We start from the raw sequence: 17,476 nt of genomic DNA, 5'->3' as shown, positions 1-17,476 counted from the left end.
AGGTGACGCTATTCACAATGGGCATGGCGCCCCTTAACGCTGTTGACCACGTGGTGGGTTCTGCTACAGCCGCTGTTGTTTTCACGACGGTATCACAATATGTCCCCTCAAGACGGCTGGAGCTGTGCTCTGAGATTGTCTGTTGGGTACTTCTGCCTTTTCTTATAAAGCATACTGCTTTACCAAACATCCGGCCGTCTTCGCCGTTACTGAATGATCCGCAAAAACAGCGTCATTCGTCTTTGTCGCAATGGCTTGTTGCCTTGGGTATCGCAGCTGCGGCTTTTTACAGGGCTGAGAGTATGACCATTGGTTTCTACGTAAGTTATACGGGTTACTAATCCGGTGAAAACATGCTGACTCACTGGAGCCTCTCTTGACGCCTCTTCTCCTTACACTACAGGCGTACTTTCAATCAAGCATATCATCTGATCCAATCCCTACCTCACCCCTCATCAGTACCATCAAAGGAACCACACTAGTCGCTATCCTTTCGGCATTCTCACTTTCAAATGGGGATCTCTTCGGCTCCCTCATATCGATCATATTAGTGGCTTCTCTCTTTATTGTCTACAGCGTCATCAGTCCTGGCTTCAAAGTGAAAATATTATCGCTTTCATCAGTTGACATCGAGACAAATATCAAGGCCATCGCAGGCCGAACGATAGTCCTCCTTTTCGTTGCGGTGGCTTTCCAATCGTTTATCCTCGGACCTCCAAACAGCAATGTCATTCTCGTGCTCTTTACGGGATCAGTTAAGGCCTTGTCTTGGTTCTTTACCATTCGGGTGGTACGTAGACCTGTCGGCCATTTTGTACACAGACACTAACAAACCCAGGCACGACAAACCTCTTGGTGCATAGCTACCACGATAGGAACATTCGCTCTCGCATGCGCCAGAAACCCCTTCTCACAAACCTCTCAACTTCAAGCCCTGTCTCACGTCGCAGTCTCGGCACTCACCCTTCATCAAACTACTCAACTCCTCCCTAACCAATCCAAAGGCAAGGCTCTCCTGTGGTCCTGCTTGTTAGCATCCATTATTCCCTATCTCTACAGCGAATACATGATCCACGACGCAACATCCTCATCATCCACCACATTCATCTCCCAATCTCACCCCATCAAATTATTAACTCAAGAAGCAACCCCAATCTTCGAAAGGAAACTTAAAAACCAATCTCGAACATACCCAGCAGCAGTGAAGCAGTACAAACAGCGATACGGTCTTGATCCACCACCTGGTTTCGAAGCATGGTTCCAATATGCCCTGAAGCATAATTCACCCATCATTGATGAGTTTGACACGATTCAAGGTGCCATATCGCCATTTCTGAAACTCAGTGGGAAAGAAGTTTCTGAAATAATTGGAAGGGTATATAATACCCCGCGTAGTGAGGTTTGGCTCTGTGAGTTTTCGGGTAAGACTGCGAAGACAAAGTGTCGGCATCCGAGTCGTTCTTATGATCGGCACTATAGCTATATTTTTGATAAGTTGTTGTGGAACCTTCCAGGAGTTTTGCCGGATGTCAAGTTTCTGATCAACCATTTTGATGAACCGAGGGTCATCATACCATCACAAGAAGGCAGTGTTGACAAAGCTATCCGACTGAATGACATGTCGATGAAGCCCACTTGGGATGCTTTGACACGGTCTTGCCCATCACATAAGACCTATAGGGACGACCAATCTATAGTCGAGACATTCGGGCTCCCTTTTGTTGAAGACCACCTCTCCGGTTCAGATTTGTGCAAACATCCCGAGTACAAAGATATGCACGGCGCATTCATCAGCCCAAAGACCTTTCGTCTTATTGAAGGTCTAGCACCAGTCTTGTCAACAGGTGCATTCTCAACAATGGGCGATATCCTCTTTCCAAGTCCAGCATACGTCGAAGAAGAGTTTCAGTACGACAAGACCCGAGACATTCCATGGTCAGAGAAGAAGAACAACTTGTACTGGACTGGCTCGACTACAGGAGGTTACGCGCTCGATGATCAGTGGCGGAACCACCAACGGCAGAGATTCGTGACTTTGGCGCAGAACCTTGGGCAGCAAGAGCACACATACCTTAGGGAGAAAAACGGCGTGATCAGTACCGTCAAGTCATGGTTTCTAAACGGAAGATTATACGACGTCGGCTTCACAAGAATCTTCCAATGCGACCGCAAATTCTGCCGCGATCAAAAAACGTTCTTCAACGTAAAATCATGGGCCGACAAAGACGCAGCACTCCACTCAAAACTCGCATTCGACCTCGACGGCAACGGTATAAGCGGGCGCTACTACAAGCTCCTGTCTTCAAACACACTCCCCCTCAAACAGGCTCTTCTTCGAGAGTGGCATGACGAGCGGTTGGTCCCGTGGGTGCATTACATACCCGTCAGCCAAAGCTTGAAGGAACTACCTGAGCTGGTGAATTACTTGACGTTGAACGAGGCGGGACAGAAGGTGGCGGAGAAGGTGGCGAGACAGGGGAGTGAGTGGATGGGCAGGGCTGTGAGGGAGGTTGATATGACGATTTATACTTGGAGGTTGTTGTTGGAGCTTGCGAGGCTGCAGGATCCGACGAGAAGAGGGGGAGACTGATCTCGTCTACCTTAGGAAGGGAAATTTGCCACATTTAATAAACTTATTAATGACCAAAGTCTTGTTCTTATTTAGAGCGCAGGTCTCGAGTTTTGTTACCCCCCCTTTCTTCGTCCTTGCTCTTCAACCGTCGCCTCCTCTGCCATGTGTCGTGGTTACAGACTAGGCATCAGCTCGTTGAAATTGTAACTTGCCCGAAAGAAGGATGCGTGAGGAGTCGTCGGGGAGCAAGAAGACGCCGGACCTTAATATAATGTATTGACATAAAATCAGCAAAAGGTATCCTAAATCTAGCAAAGAGTCTCCTAAATCTACGTAAATTTACCTAAATCATTTTGTCATTTAGGATCAAGGTGGTGGGTTTCCTTTCCTCTCTTGGGGAATTGCTTTCTCTAAGGGTCAGGCACAGATGAAGAACGAACAAGAGGAATGCGTTTCGTGATACACTTTTCTTCCTCAAGCGTCCCGTTGATGGTTGGTTAAAGCTTATGATGTCTCAGCGAAACATATTCAGCTAATATACTCAAGGTTCAAGGTTAACTTCAGTTCTTGGAAGGTAATATATATGAATAAATCTCCTGATTGAACATATGAATATACACTTTTGTGGGATTTCAATCAGTAACCTTGTTCGCAGCTGCCTGGGTTATAAGAAGCCCTCTCAACACCTGCTCCTTCGCTCTTCATCACTCACCAGAATCCATCATCAAAACAGCCCGTTTTGTCATCAGCATCATCCCCATCAACCATTTCATTTCTACAACATCTTTGCCCGCTCCAAACATTCTACATTATCAATCATGGCCGAACGCCCCCGACGTCCCCTTATCCAGCTCCAAGGCGGAGGCAGCAGATCGTGCATCATCCCCGGCTTGATGGATCATTGGAAGCAGTTACTCGAGCGCCGCCTCGCATGGATCCGCCACCATCGCGACAATCCGAACATCAACCCTGACGTCGACACAAGCAAGTTGATCACCGGCTTCGATGGACTGCCTACCTGCGAGAACCTCCCCCCCGAGCCTGAAGCCTTCAGGCCCATTCCGTACTCTGAAAAAGACACCAACGGCATCGAGATGAGATTGCTCTTTGAGCCTGTGAACCGTGCCTGGGCCAGGGAGCACGTCGCCCCTAAGCACTTCATCGACAACGTCACGCACATCCTGAAGGGCAGATCGGTAGCAACACACTTCGCCTGGGCCCATCTCTTCGACTGGCTTTACACCATGGATGTGCACAGAGTCATCAAGACTCTTGATCTGATGGAACGCATCATAGAGGCAAGGAAGATGTACGTCCGGGACATCGAACAACTTAAGCACTTCGCCGAGAACCCCCATACTATCACGCAGCGACGCGACTCCTTATGCATTCAGACCATGTGCCGTATCATCGGACTCGACGTCGATGACAATTTCGATTGGTTGTATCAGCAGCCGTTCCAACATATGCAGCTCAAGTGTCGTGAGGAATGGATTAGCAAGGTTATTCAGCCCGCGCACGAAGCTCTTGCTGCACACAAGCCTGATCCCAGAGCCAGAATAGCCCTCTTTGATTGTGTCAAGTCACTACAAAACTCAGACGCCAACGTGAGGCTGTATGCACTACTTGACCACGAGATGGTCGAGATGATGCAAGAGGTGCGCGCGGGTATACCTCCACTTTAAGTGTTACAATGAACTTGGCAAAAGAAATCCTAAACTTAATAAAGATATATCCTAAATTCACATAAGTTTACCTCTGCTGAACCTGAATGCGGAATCCATTGCTCCTTGTGTAGGGTAATCATGATATCAGTTTTCAACAATTCCGAACCAGGGGAGTAAGAAACTCGGGACGATGATTTCAAGTGGCATAAATTAATTCTTAGACCACGTTAGGTTAAACTTGGGCATCTTTAGTATAACTTGGACGAATTGTGACCAGTTCTTTATCGCACCTTGAAAGATAGCATCATCCTAGGCACCCGCGGACAGGCGAGATTTGTGACATTTTATCTCAAGAACAAACAAACTTGTCCAAACTTGGTATGGTAAGTTCGTAAACGTGTAGATTGGTCCCCAGGCCATCATCCGATGAATTTAACAAGTCTAGCCACACCGTCAAGCTAGAGATCACCACTTTAGTCCATCATCAAAGCTCTGTCATCCAGGGGTTTATCCGCTGTCAACGGTAGAACCGGTGGGCGATTAGCACGCGCCGGACAAAAAGACTAGCAGGATTTGGCATCTTTGACGTGCGTGAACGCTCTCGCTTACGCTTTGTCGATCATTACGGACAACGATTGCATTGACCAAATACCGACCTGGTGGCGACTTCTCTTTAAATCGGTGGCCAAGGCTTTTCCGCATTCCTCGGGACGTCGGCCAACTTCGTCATTTGATGGTGTCACTGCCAAGTGAAGAAGAAAAAGACTTGTGGGCTGGTAGCTACCGCGATTCTTCGGTAGTGGCGGAGTCTGGGTTGTTTGGTCAATAGCGCGGAGGGCGCCGGGGTCTGGACTTTGAAAGTGGATGTGAGATGATATTGCGATGCCTTGTAATTCTACGAGATTGTGTTTGTGAGAGATGGGTATTGAGATCGGGTGATGTGAGAAGTGATAGGGCTGATGTCTGTACCTTGCATAAAGCTATCTATCTTGCTGTCAGCTAAATGCTGTGTTTGCTGCGTAAGTGGCATAGATGATGAGGCAAACATTTACACGATACATAAGGTAGCTCAGCAGTTTGAAGGCTTCACATGTGAATTAACCCGTCGGTATTTAACAATACCTACCCTGTGACAAATGAGCGAGTTTTCCCCGTAAATGAAGCACATGTATCGCTCCGACAAATACAAACAATAGTAATCGCAATTTCCAACTTCCTCTTCGGAGCAAGAACTGAGATTCACTTTTACTTCTAACTAGCGCCAATGGAAGATTCCGATTGAGTAGACCCAATCCTGCCAATCAACGTAGCTCGATCTTCAGGTACGCGACGACACACACTTTGCCTAGCCTCGTCTTCATTCCCCTGTTTTGTTCTAGCCGACACCACCAACACTTCAATATACGCATCATCTCATGTTGTTAATCTTCCAGGCGCAGGCTTACCCTAGATCCGTGTGGACACAATGAGTCGGAAGGATCTAGATGTGAAACCGCGATCTACCAGCAACGGTCCTGGTGATAGTAAAAGGAAGAGATTTTTCATTAGGCGTTTTAGATTGAGATATTGTTGTCGCATCATGGTATTCTCATTGATGGACCGTTTCACGCCTAAATGTGGATAGAGTACTTACGACTACGACCCAAGCACTCGGGTGCCAATGACAGTGGCCAGCGGAATTACTCCGAAGCATAGTAGCGTCGTCCGAAACGAAACGGTAATTTGCATCTCCGTATCCCTCGAGCCAATTGCATGTGTCCATTCGATTGATCTATTACGCGACGCCTGTTTTATTCCCCAATTAATTGCCACTGCCAAACCCAATCTCCTGGGCTCGGACTGATTTTGGCATTTTCCCGAGTCCCCATCACTCTCGTGTGCTGTCCCGGTCTGTTGGGACTAGACGGGGTCTGTGGCTGGCTGGTAGTGCGCAGCTAGTGCAGAGACTACTGTGTACTGGGTGGGTGAAGAGTGCTAGAGTGCACGCGGGGATAAAATCAACGGCTTGCGAAGAGGGCCAGATCTAAAAAAATCGTGGCGTCATGTCCGAGCATTGCTTCTGGCACTGACCAATGCGGGAGGGAACTGCCCGCGAGTGTGCCGTGCCACTTCTGTTGGTGTCGATTACAATACTCCCAAGAGTGTTGGTGAGGAACAAGACGTCTAGATGGTTCTGATTGCAGCGCTAATTACAACAGAGTTCATCGACAATACCCTCTGTTCAACAACAACGCAAGCCACCTTCGCTCCCCTCCAATGTAAATTACCCAGCCGCGAAATGCGAAAGCCACTTCCAGTGCGGGCAGATTAACAGCCCCCCCTGTATGTAAACGCCACGAAAATACCTGGAGATGGGTGCTCAGATACGGGAGGCTCTACGCGGCCGATGCGCACTGATACTAAGCACAGTTGGTGGTGGCTACGAATTGCCTTTTTGCTAGCAGATAAGGTGTGCATGCACAATGGAGACAATAGAGAGCGCGAACACAGTTTATCTCATTGTGTGAGATTGCCTTTCCGTCCCGAGCCGTCGCCCATCGGGCGTCCAGCGTTACATCAGTCAGCTTTTTTTGTCTTTCGTGTGAGACGTCAGATTTGCAGAAATACGGGATGTGACATGTTCAATTGTGTTTGCTTCCCTTGCTTCCTGTGGAGTAATCTTGCTCAAACGGGGGTTTGGTATTGTTCGATTGGATGGTTAGGTTTCTTTTCTTGCGGGCGGGATTGAGTCTGGCGTCATTCCAGCTGCGAGGGCGATTACTTTCTTTTTTTTTTTACGAGGTGTGCAAGTCTCGGGCTTGAAAACGTGACGGCCGAGGAGGAAAAAGCAAAAGAGTCTCAGCTGCACATGCGCAACGGTCGCATAATGGTACGATACATCATCACTTTGTCTTTTGTAAAAGCTCCCTTACATTGAATCCTTCGAGATATTTACAGCACCGCAGCGATGTTGGGTTAAGCAGCACAGCAGTGGAGGTCTAGGCAGGGAGATGATCACGAAAAACTACAGATCAGTTTTGGAACGAGAGGCAAACAAGAACCAGTTTATTGACTTGATCTCCCCAACTTAACTTAACTTAAAAAGCACCAGGAACCTGGAATGCGGCACAGCCTCGCGTAAAGCTTAAGATATCTCGAGTGCCGTTTGCGAAAAAGGCAAGCAAGCATATTTAGACAGAGTTGTGAAGCCCAAAACAAAACCCACTTGGCTTCAAAGCCTCCAAAGTAAAAAAAAGGTAGTGCAGAACGGGTCCCGGCTCTGTGGAACTCTGCCCGGAATTGATTCATCGCATTTAATTGACTTGCATATTATGGGGAAAAAAGCAATTATATGCAAGGCTTCATCATCGGGCTAGAAGCTCGTTTACGACTCGTCTCCTCCCAGTGGTTCACGTCAAGCTGCACCGCATCACAAGGGATGAAAAAAAAAAGGAAACAAGAAAAGGTTCAGCGGGCCCCTTTTCTTTTTTTAGGGGAGAGCTACGGAGTAGAGCGTGTCTCGATCCGGATCAGAGTTGAGATGATGGAGGGAGACATACTTCTGGGCTTGCTTGTTCCGGGTCTAGACTTTGGCAAACCAACTCGGGTATGTGTTTCCCCCCTGCATTACGCACCTCTCCACGTGGCATTTGAGATTGTATTTTGTTTGTACAGTATATCAGAGCATCTACAGTGTTTGTCGCCTGTATCTTGAGCTGGGCTGAGCTCGTGATGGGACCCTGTATATATTGCTACGAGGTATATTAAGCAGGGATGGCTGCTTACTGGCATGTTTTACCGTACCATGCAAATTGTCATTCATGCTTAAGAAAAGGTGGTATTGACGTGGCTGGAGACTGGCATTCGAGTTTCCCAATTGATCATCCAGTCAATTCTCTTATTCGGCTATCTCACGATCCATCCATATCTCACAGTGGTAGGAGGAGTTTATCGTCTGGTGGAGAGAAGGCCAGGGGTCCGAGACATCAGCGCACTCAAGAAGTAGGGAGCCTTTTTTTTTCTTCTTCTTTCTTTCTTTCGTATCGTGACTCAAATGCAAGGGAAGAGCCAAGAAATGCGTACATATACGACACTTTCCTCTCCTTTCTTTTTTTTGCATCATTTCCTTCTCTCTCTCTGTTCGCGATTTAAGCGATGTCAAATAATCTCTCAAATCCATGTCCCTGTTCCGCGTTTGGCGTCAGGAACGCTCTCTGTATTCCCGTGGTTTAGGCTGCTCTACTCTAGCGCCAGAGTCTGTCGCCATGGAGGCTTACAGCGGCTGTTCAGTGGTGGTGGCTCGCAAACTAGACTTCCCCCATTGAGCAGATCTTTCCTATAAAGCAACCCTTGCGTTTAAAATGTTTCAGGCGAAAGAGTCACGACTGAGTGATGACCAAGAGAAATGTCCATTTTCTGCAGGCTCTCATTTTGCAACCATTGAACCTCACAGGCTTTAATCCCGACTCGAACTTGTGATCGTGATGACCCCGCTGTGCTTCACGCTACTGTGCACCCTGTGCGCTAGCTGGAGACGCTAACAACAGATAGATCTGGACACAGTGTAGCCTCGGCCAAACAGGACCAGCTGAACAATTCGCGTTGCACTGTGAAATGTGTGACACGGACCCTGTGAAATTTGCTGACGATTGGGGATAAGCCCGGGACTCTCTAGACTTCTCCCCTGCATCCCTGCAAAGCTTAATGTGCAGCAGGCCCTGCCCCTCGGGTGACGATGTGATTTGTCCCCGGGCTGTGCCTCTGTTACTCTACAGCACCTACAGAGTAAACACTCAACATTTGGGTGACTAGCTTCCTCAGTGCTGAGATTTGAGTGTGCTCAGTTATCGTGGTTGCATGCGCTTCGTCCGAGCGTACATGTCTCTATTGCCTGCGTGCACTACGCTTTAGTTTCATGTTTACGGTATCTGATGCATCCATCTCTCCCTACCGCTTTATTCCCACTCGTTTCTCCATATCGGATCGTTATCTTTCCTTGCAGCTCATGCCTTGGAATGGATATCGTACTTGACCCAGGCTGGTAATACACCCGTCCCCGTTTACTTAACGACATCACATCGCGTCGCCCAACTTCCCCTCACCATCGCCAGAGACCCAGGGTCCGTGGCATATGGTCTTACAGTCAAAGCGTCGATCTGCTCTGTGACAGGGGTTCCCCTAGTCCTTGGGTAGCTCGCCTCGATGGGGGGAGCTGACGGGTGTGGACCCCCTGGGATCTTGGGCTTGACACTACTCGTCCAGGCCGGCAGATCCGTTCCGCCTTAGACAACTTCCGTCAGGGAACTAGACCTGGGAACCATACCAACCAGACTGCACACTCTCTCATGTTGGACGTACAGTGCGGTACCTGACGGTAGGAATTCTCGACTGGCATGCACCAGACCCGATCTCTGGGTGTGGAACTGGTTCCAAAGAGCAAAAAAGCGCCATAAAGGCTGATTGACCTCCCCATTTTTGAAGCTAAAACAGCTTTGTATCTCTTTTTCGCCCACTCGCTCAAAGGGAACAAGATCCCCTCTCCCCCCAGCCCAGCTTGGCCTTCCCATTCGTTTTTATATACAGAATAATGACCGCCGTGGGAACTGCTCAAGCTGCTGCAGAGAGACACGACAAGGAATACTCTTTCATCGAAGCCCTTGCTCTAGGTCCCCGCGAGTCCTTCTCCCTCGTATCAAAGGAAGCTCTTGGCCTACCCTCGTCCCCGAGCAGTCCTGTCCTCCCCGTCGCCCCATCCATCGCAAAGGTCACAACCGTCACACGACCTAGAACTCCTCAGAAGAAGCAGATCGTCCCTGTCTCCTCGCAGGTCCACGTTGCTAGTCCTCTGCAGAGCCCTACTACTGCGCCTACAACATCGCAGAAGGCAGTCCCCAGCGTCACCACCAACTCCACCACCACCGCCGTCGCTTCAGCCCAGAGATCGCTCACCAGCAAGAAGAGCAACGTCATGGCCAATTCGACAAAGGCGCAGAGCGCCTGCCTGGAGCTATGCCACAAGACCACGGCGCTCGGCGACCGCATCTCAGTGCGCATGCTCGAGTACCTCACCATGGTGACCAAGCAGCCGCACGGCCTCGACACCCTCGCCCACGACTTCCTCGACACGTGCGAAATCCTCTTCTCCATTGAGGCCGGGCTCGGCGAGTGCATCCGCAACCAGCAGACCTTCCCCGGCGACGTCATCTCAGAGCTGAGCAAGAAGTTCCGCGTGACGCAGGCCGACTTCCAGCTGCTGGACCAGATGCTCGGCAAGTTCCTCGAGAACGAGCGCAAGGGCGCCATGGGCCGCATGCGTCGTGGCTGGGGCCGCATCTTTGGCGACAACGACATCGAGAAGATGATCAGCGCCCTTGGACGCACACGCGAGAGTCTGCGTATGAGTGCGCTCATGTTTCAGTGGAGTCTGGGTAATGAGAAGATTGAGAATGAGCTCGGTATCGGCTACACTGGCCTCGCTGCCGCCCTCGACCGCATGGATACCCGTGCTGGCATGGCGCCGAGATCAAAGCTCTCTGATCACGGTGGTTCGAATCACGGTGGTTCGCAGTACATACCTTCTTCTGCGTCGCAATATCGTGGTGTAGAAGGACATAGCGCCGTGTCGATGGGTTCTCAACCCCCATTGCCTCCCCTTCCCTGGGCGGAGCGATCGTCGTCTGTGCGCGATGACACCCTTGCTGCTTCACTGCAACACGCAGATGCTCGTTCATTTACCGGTCACCATCACAACACTGCCAGTTCAATCGCCTCTAATGAGCGTTACCACTCTGGTACTACCGGTACCTTCGACCGCATGAGCACCTTTGATGAACATCACGAGACACGGTCGCAGCACACCGCCGTGTCAGATAGTGAAATATCTCTCGAGGAGCTCTCGGGTCTTGATCTCAACGGTGGCACAAAGGTCGTGCGACTCAAGGCCGATCCCTTCAGCATGCCCCGCTGGAACCCGAGAAACACCGTCGGCGCCGATGCAGCCAACCTCAAGTCCGCTCTCCTCACCGCCGTGCGCGGCAAGAACCACAAACTTATTGAACAGCTCTTGGACCGTGGTGTATCCCCCAATACTGGTGCTGACCACCTCGCTCTTAAGGAAGCTGTTCTCAACAGTGACGCCGAGGCTGTTCGTCTCCTCCTCCTCTTTGGCGCCGATCCCAACGGCACCGATCGCGATGGTGTAACGCCGCTCTTCGCCGCCGTGGAGAAGTCTTTCCTCGCTGGTGCCGTTCCCCTCCTCAAGTACGGCGCTGATCCTCGCTTCGCTATGGGTGAGGATAACGAGACTGCCCTCGCTGCTGCTTGTATCGCCAACAAGGTCAACTTTGCTCACCTGCTTCTCATCTACGGCGGTGACCCTAATCAATTGACCGCTACTGGCGAGACGCTTCTCAGCAGCGCGATCAACAAGAAGACGCCCAAGAAGTTCATCGATCTCATCCTCGACTACGGCGCTGACCCCGATCTGAAGAGTCGCGAGGGAAAGACTGCTCTCTTCGAGGCCATTCAGAACTCGCGCGTCGACATCGTCAACAGTCTTCTCGACCATGGCGCAAACCCCAACTTGCCTGGTCCCAAGCACATGCTCTGGCCCGCCACCTATCAGAGCGCCTGTCTCCAAGTCTTACTGGAGCACGGCGCTGACCCCAAGAAGGCACCCGGTATCATGGAGCTTGCCGTCAGCGTCAACAACATCGAGTCAGTCAAGGTCCTCCTCAACGCAAAGGTCGACCCCAACCAGAAGAAGGATGGCGTCTACACACCCCTCTGCACATCCATCCGCGACAACCGTCCTGACATCTTCCACCTCCTCCTCGCCAACAAGGCGGACCCCAACGTCCCTGCCAGCGAGTATCCCGCCTTCAAGTGCATCACGCACAACCGTCTTAAATTCCTCCCCCCCCTTGTCGACGCCGGCGTGAACCTCAGCTCTCCCAAGGGCATTGTCGAGACCGCCGTTGGTGTTAACAACATGGAGGCGCTCGTATGGCTGCTGGAGAAGGGAATGAATCCTAACGATAAGAACCCCAAGGGTCACTCGCCGTTGACGACTGCTATTCGCGAGAACAGGTTCGAGATGGTGGACTTTTTGCTCAGCCACGGTGCTGATCCCAATGTTCGCGGTCAGGACTGGCCCGTGTGCATGGCCGTCCGTAATCCCCCCGTGCTCAAGCGCATCCTCTCCGTGCTCGCCGAGCCCCGCGCCTTCAAGGGCGTCATGGAGATGGCCGTCGTCGCCAACCAGCTCGAGTCAGTCAAGCTCCTCCTCGCAGCCGGTGTGTCAGTCGAGGACAAGAACGGCGGTGTCTTCTCACCCCTCACATCCGCGATCCGCGAAGACCGCAAGGACATCGTGTGGTTCCTCATCAACGAGGGCGGCGCCGACATCAACGCGCCCGGCGAGCATCTCCCCGTCGTCAAGGCCCTGCGCCGATATCGCGGCGACTCCGAGATGCTCGAGTTTCTGCTCGAGCACGGCGCTGACCCCAACAAGGTGTACCGTGGGTGGAGCGGTGTCATGCAGGCTGTTGAGAACGGCGACGAGGATATCCTTCGTCTTTTGGGTGAGAAGGCTGGGTTCGATCTTGATGTGAAGGATGAGCTTGACCGAAGTGTCACTGAGATTGCTGCTTCGCGAGGCTGGGAGGAGGCAGTCCAGATTCTGAAGGAGTATGCCATTACAAAATCTGCTTAATTTATTGGTCAGTGTAAGATGATGAATGCTTGGGATTGGGATGGAGTCTGCGAGATTGCTTTATGGGAATTGGACTGGACTGGACTGGACTGGACTGGATTGGATTGGATGGGTTGCCTGGTCTTGTGTCCTTTTTATATATATCCTCTTGTTTACCTTTGGCATTTTCTTTTCTTCTTCTTTTTTGTTCATATCCCACTGGTATAGTACTACCACTACTTACATTTTCTTTGTCAATCTATTTGTTGGCGATAATACAGATGAGTTTTGAAGCATCATGGTCCCAATTCTAAGTGCCTCAATTGAGTGCGCGCGAGATGTTAAAATGACATGACATAAACCTAGGTATTTATTTTAAATGCAATCATCTACAGCCTGTTTCCCATGTTGACATGAACAGACTTAATCTGCGTATACGCCTCCAATCCCGCCTCACCAAGCTCCCTCCCAATGCCGCTCTGCTTCACACCACCAAACGGCACACGAGGGTCACAATCCTGGGAACTGTTGATCCAGACCATTCCCGCCTCAATCGCAGCCGCAACGCGATGGGCCTTCTCCAAATTCGTCGTGAAAGCAGCAGCGCCAAGTCCATAAGTCGTATCGTTCGCCAACTCAATCGCCTCCTCCTCCGTCTTGAAGGTAGAAATGACAACAACCGGGCCAAAGATTTCCTCGCGGAACACTCGCATAGAGGGCTTGACGTTTGTGAAGACAGTGGGAGAAATGTAAAACCCTTTGTCTGAGTCTCCGACTTTTAGAGGGTGACCGCCTGCTGCGACTGTGGCGCCCTCTTTCTTGCCAATGTCGATGTACTCTAGGATTCTCTCGTACTGAACCTTGGACACCTGCGGCCCTTGGTACGTTTCCTTGTCCCACTGATTACCAACTTTGCTAACCGTGTTGAGTGTATCGATAAATTCCTTGATGAACTTCTCGTATATAGTCTCTTGCACGAGAATTCGCGACGTCGCCGTGCAGATCTGCCCTTGGTTCGACATGATGCCGAAGTGCGACCACTTGACAGCCTGGTCAAGCTCAGCATCGTCAAACACAATCAACGGAGATTTCCCGCCCGTCTCAAGGGTTATGTTTTTGAGTGTCTTTGCTGCGACGCCCATGATGCTGGCTGCTGTGGCTGTTGACCCCGTAAAAGCAATCTTGTCAACTAATGGATGCTGCACCAAAGCTGCGCCTGTATCCTTGCCGAGACCATTGACGATATTGACGACGCCAGGCGGAAAACCAGCTTCCTTGATGAGTTCTCCCAGGACCAGAAGACTTAGGGGCGTTTGTTCCGCTGCTTTGATAACAACTGTATTTCCACAAGCCAACGCGGGGCCCAGCTTCCACGTCGCCATAGACAGAGGATAATTCCACGGGATGATCTGCGCGACAACACCAATCGGCTGACGAATTGTATACGCAAACTTCTTGGGCGTCGTGTTGATCGTCTGACCGAACGTCTTATCAGCCCAGCCGGAGTAATAGCGAATAACGCCCACAGCCTCAACGAGATCATTCTCCAGCGTCTCAATGTACGTCTTGCCATTATCCCACGCGTCAATCGTGGCAAAGAGTTCGCGCTTGGACTCAATCAGATCAGCGAGACGGGCCATGAGTTGTCCTCTGTCTGAGGCGGGGAGATCTCTCCATGATTCATGGCGCAGCGCGGCCTTGGCTGCTTTGACGGCTCTGTCGATGTCTTGAGAATCTGCGGATTGCACTGTTGCGATTTCTTGTTCGGTGCTGGGGCGTGTTAGTGGGGTAAATGGGTGAGGTACAGAGGGGTAGGGGGACTTACGCGGGGTCGATTGATGTGAGGGTTTTGTTGCTTGATGAGGGGACGAATTCGTTGTTGATGAAGAGGCCGGTTGGCTGAGACCATTTCACTCCGTTGGGAGCTGTGAGTTCAATTGAAGCAGCCATTTTGATCAGTAGAAAGTGATGAGATGAGCTGGTTGGTGTTGATGGGCGGACAATAGTGTTCAACCTTGAGAGAGGGCCTCTTGTACTTGACCTGAGATATCTATTATAGGTAGTATGATAACTGGCTGACTCTCAATTCAACTTGATATACAGACTGATGAGAATGGCGATTGTTTCCGTCGTCTTGATCGCGCAGACCTTCTCTTTTTAACTCCCCCGCGCCATCATCTCCACTACCGAGATAGGGAAGTGAAGCCTACAACCCCGCAATCTCCATCGACCTGCTCACACTGGGCAAAGAATTACATCCAATCTCAAGCGACACCTCACAACGTTCAATATGACTCAAGATAAGATAATGTTCTCGTTGTCTATCAATTATCTCATTCTAGACTAGTTTACATTCACTTTCGAGCCTCTGCCTCTTCAGCCACAGCCCGAGGAATCTCGTCATCAAGGCCTGTCTCCTTCGGCTTCCAGCCCAACACTTCAGTGGCGCGACGGGGCTTGCTTCGGGCATTGCTGCCGAAGAATACTGAACCAGCGGGGAGTGCAGTGTCGACTTCTGGTTTGTACAGTTCTTCAACGTCAAGCGTATCAATGAGGCCCTGGTCCTTTGCTGCTTTGGCGACTCTATCCGAAATGTCGGCCCATGTCTAAACAGTTAGCTTCATCAATTGAGTGAAGTGACGGTACTCGACTTACCAGCTCGCCTACACCAGGAAGATAGATCCCCTTCTCGCCCCAGACATTCTCATCCTCACTCCCCTCTGCGCCCTTCTCAGCTAGAATTGTAAATAGTCTTGCGAGATCAGCGACGTGGACGTTTGTCCAGGCTGCTAAGCCGCGACCCGCTCTGACGGCATGGCCTCGCTCAATCGCGACTTTTGAGAGTGCGGGGATTTGAACGCTGCGCTGCTTGACAGGGCCTTGACCTTTGCCGTAAATAATGGGAGGGAGAACGAGGGCGGTTTTAACAGAAGGCGTCTCTTTTGCAATCTTGAGAATGTAGTTGTCTACCACGCGAGAGTCGTGGCTGCGGATGAGGTCAAGAATGGAAGAGACGCCATCGAGATCATCCCAGACTTCGCTGGATGGTTCACCAGGTTTGAAGGACGGTGAAGATAAGTCCTTGACAGGCAACAAACTCGCCCCAGAAATTTGAATCAGATAACCTACCCATCGTTAACTCATTCCAATTCATTCTCATTCATTTCATGTAACTTACCATTTCCTCTCTTCGCCAATCCCCGATGAATCGCCTGCAACGACCCAATATGCTTATTCGACGCAACATCTAAGTTTACCCCCGTCAGCAACACCACACCACCAAAACATCATGAAACATGACACTGACTCAGTACCACCAAAGCTTGTGAAGCCTCCTGTTCCACGAGCGCGCTGTCATCTAGGTCACCCACCACAGTGCGCACTCTCGGATACGCCTTTGCAATGGTCTCAGCTGCGTTGGCGTCGCGCACGAGCGTCGCGATGGTGTACTCGGGATGAGCTTGTGTGAGCTCGTGGAGGAGCTGGCCGCCTACGTAGCCCGATGCGCCGGTGCTGGGAGGGTTAGTAAGCGGAATATCAATAGATTTGGGGTATTACAGAAAGATTGAGGTCATTGTGCGTGCGTTTACGTGGTGTTGGGAGTGCTGTGCTGAATGGAGGTGCTGCAGCTATGGGGATGGGGTTTTATCGATGTATGCTGTGTCACGAATATTATTAAGCTGTGCATCACTAAATTACGACACTGCGGCGATAATGGCGCATGGATTACTTGGTTTTATTTGCATGCACATGCATTTATCAGCCACTTGAATAATGAATGATGTTATAAATGAGGTCAAATGCAGTGCTCGCGGAGACTTGCCTTTTTAGTGCCTTGCAGAGGATCCATCGCCAATTGCGACTCCAGATGAGGAATGCGGCATCGCAAAGTGGAGATGAACCCGTCGCTGGCCGTATCACCAACTACCAACTGCATGAGAAGTAAAAAGGATGCAGTGAAATATATAGAAGAACATTCTGAGGTTTGGAGAGACATATAGATGAACGTGAATTCGAACGCACGACCTGCAAAAACGAAGAGTGGCGCAGGGAAGAGATTTTTAGGATTTTAGGTTCGGATTTGTAGGAGCGTTATAGGTTATAGGTAGATACCACTGCACCACTCTTCGCCGATGATATGTAAAGTGGTTTTGGAATATAAGGGTAGGATACAGACTGAAGGAGATGGTTTATGAAAGGTAGTCCTACCGAGTATTCGCCACTTATTGCACTTTCAGAACAGAGGGTTGAATCTTCAGGAGGAAGATATCCAAAATGGGTCCAGAGACTCTAACAAAGTATTTGGGATGAACTCATATCATTCGCTTATGTTGAAAATTTCTAGGACAGATCTCAAGTACCTTACTTGGCCCTACGAAATGGGGGTTTGGAAATTATTCGCTCACAGTTCGGCTATCGTCTGACTGCTTGGAGATCACCTGCATGTATTCGTGGGTTGAGTGATGCTGATGAGAAAAGCAAAGAGGCTATGCTTGGTCAGAGGCACATACTCTCGGGTTATACTGTTTTCCGATGCTGCTGGTGTAGCAGCTTGACTTTGCAGCC

At 50.4% G+C, this 17,476-nt stretch overlaps 5 protein-coding genes across 5 annotated transcripts; 3 read left to right on the top strand and 2 right to left on the bottom strand.

The window, feature by feature from the left end:
• Positions 1-17: 17 nt before the first annotated feature.
• On the top strand, positions 18-2,756 carry FMAN_01875 (uncharacterized protein; the record flags this gene model as incomplete). The annotated part of the gene is made up of 4 exons (XM_041823900.1): positions 18-320; positions 371-790; positions 839-2,480; positions 2,650-2,756. 4 exons carry the CDS (start codon positions 18-20, stop codon positions 2,754-2,756), a joined length of 2,472 nt encoding a protein of 823 aa, XP_041677222.1.
• A 634-nt stretch (positions 2,757-3,390) lies between these two features.
• FMAN_01874 (uncharacterized protein) lies at positions 3,391-4,257 on the top strand (the record flags this gene model as incomplete). Its single annotated transcript, XM_041823889.1, has 1 exon — positions 3,391-4,257. One exon carries the CDS (start codon positions 3,391-3,393, stop codon positions 4,255-4,257), a length of 867 nt encoding a protein of 288 aa, XP_041677221.1.
• A 5,548-nt stretch (positions 4,258-9,805) lies between these two features.
• On the top strand, positions 9,806-12,931 carry FMAN_01873 (uncharacterized protein; the record flags this gene model as incomplete). The annotated part of the gene is made up of 1 exon (XM_041823878.1): positions 9,806-12,931. One exon carries the CDS (start codon positions 9,806-9,808, stop codon positions 12,929-12,931), a length of 3,126 nt encoding a protein of 1,041 aa, XP_041677220.1.
• Positions 12,932-13,299: 368 nt separating this feature from the next.
• FMAN_01872 (putative aldehyde dehydrogenase) lies at positions 13,300-14,860 on the bottom strand (the record flags this gene model as incomplete). The annotated part of the gene is made up of 2 exons (XM_041823867.1): positions 13,300-14,680; positions 14,736-14,860. The coding sequence occupies 2 exons, from the start codon at positions 14,858-14,860 to the stop codon at positions 13,300-13,302; spliced, it is 1,506 nt and encodes a 501-aa protein (XP_041677219.1).
• Positions 14,861-15,264: 404 nt separating this feature from the next.
• FMAN_01871 (uncharacterized protein) lies at positions 15,265-16,485 on the bottom strand (the record flags this gene model as incomplete). The annotated part of the gene is made up of 5 exons (XM_041823856.1): positions 15,265-15,516; positions 15,566-16,035; positions 16,089-16,157; positions 16,218-16,423; positions 16,469-16,485. 5 exons carry the CDS (start codon positions 16,483-16,485, stop codon positions 15,265-15,267), a joined length of 1,014 nt encoding a protein of 337 aa, XP_041677218.1.
• Positions 16,486-17,476: the final 991 nt, after the last annotated feature.

Source organism: Fusarium mangiferae (genome assembly GCF_900044065.1).
Source record: "Fusarium mangiferae strain MRC7560 genome assembly, contig: FMAN_scaffold001, whole genome shotgun sequence".
Lineage (NCBI taxonomy): Eukaryota > Fungi > Ascomycota > Sordariomycetes > Hypocreales > Nectriaceae > Fusarium > Fusarium mangiferae.
The sequence above is the reverse complement of the archived record's forward strand: the minus strand, read 5'-3'. Positions and strand labels throughout refer to the sequence as shown.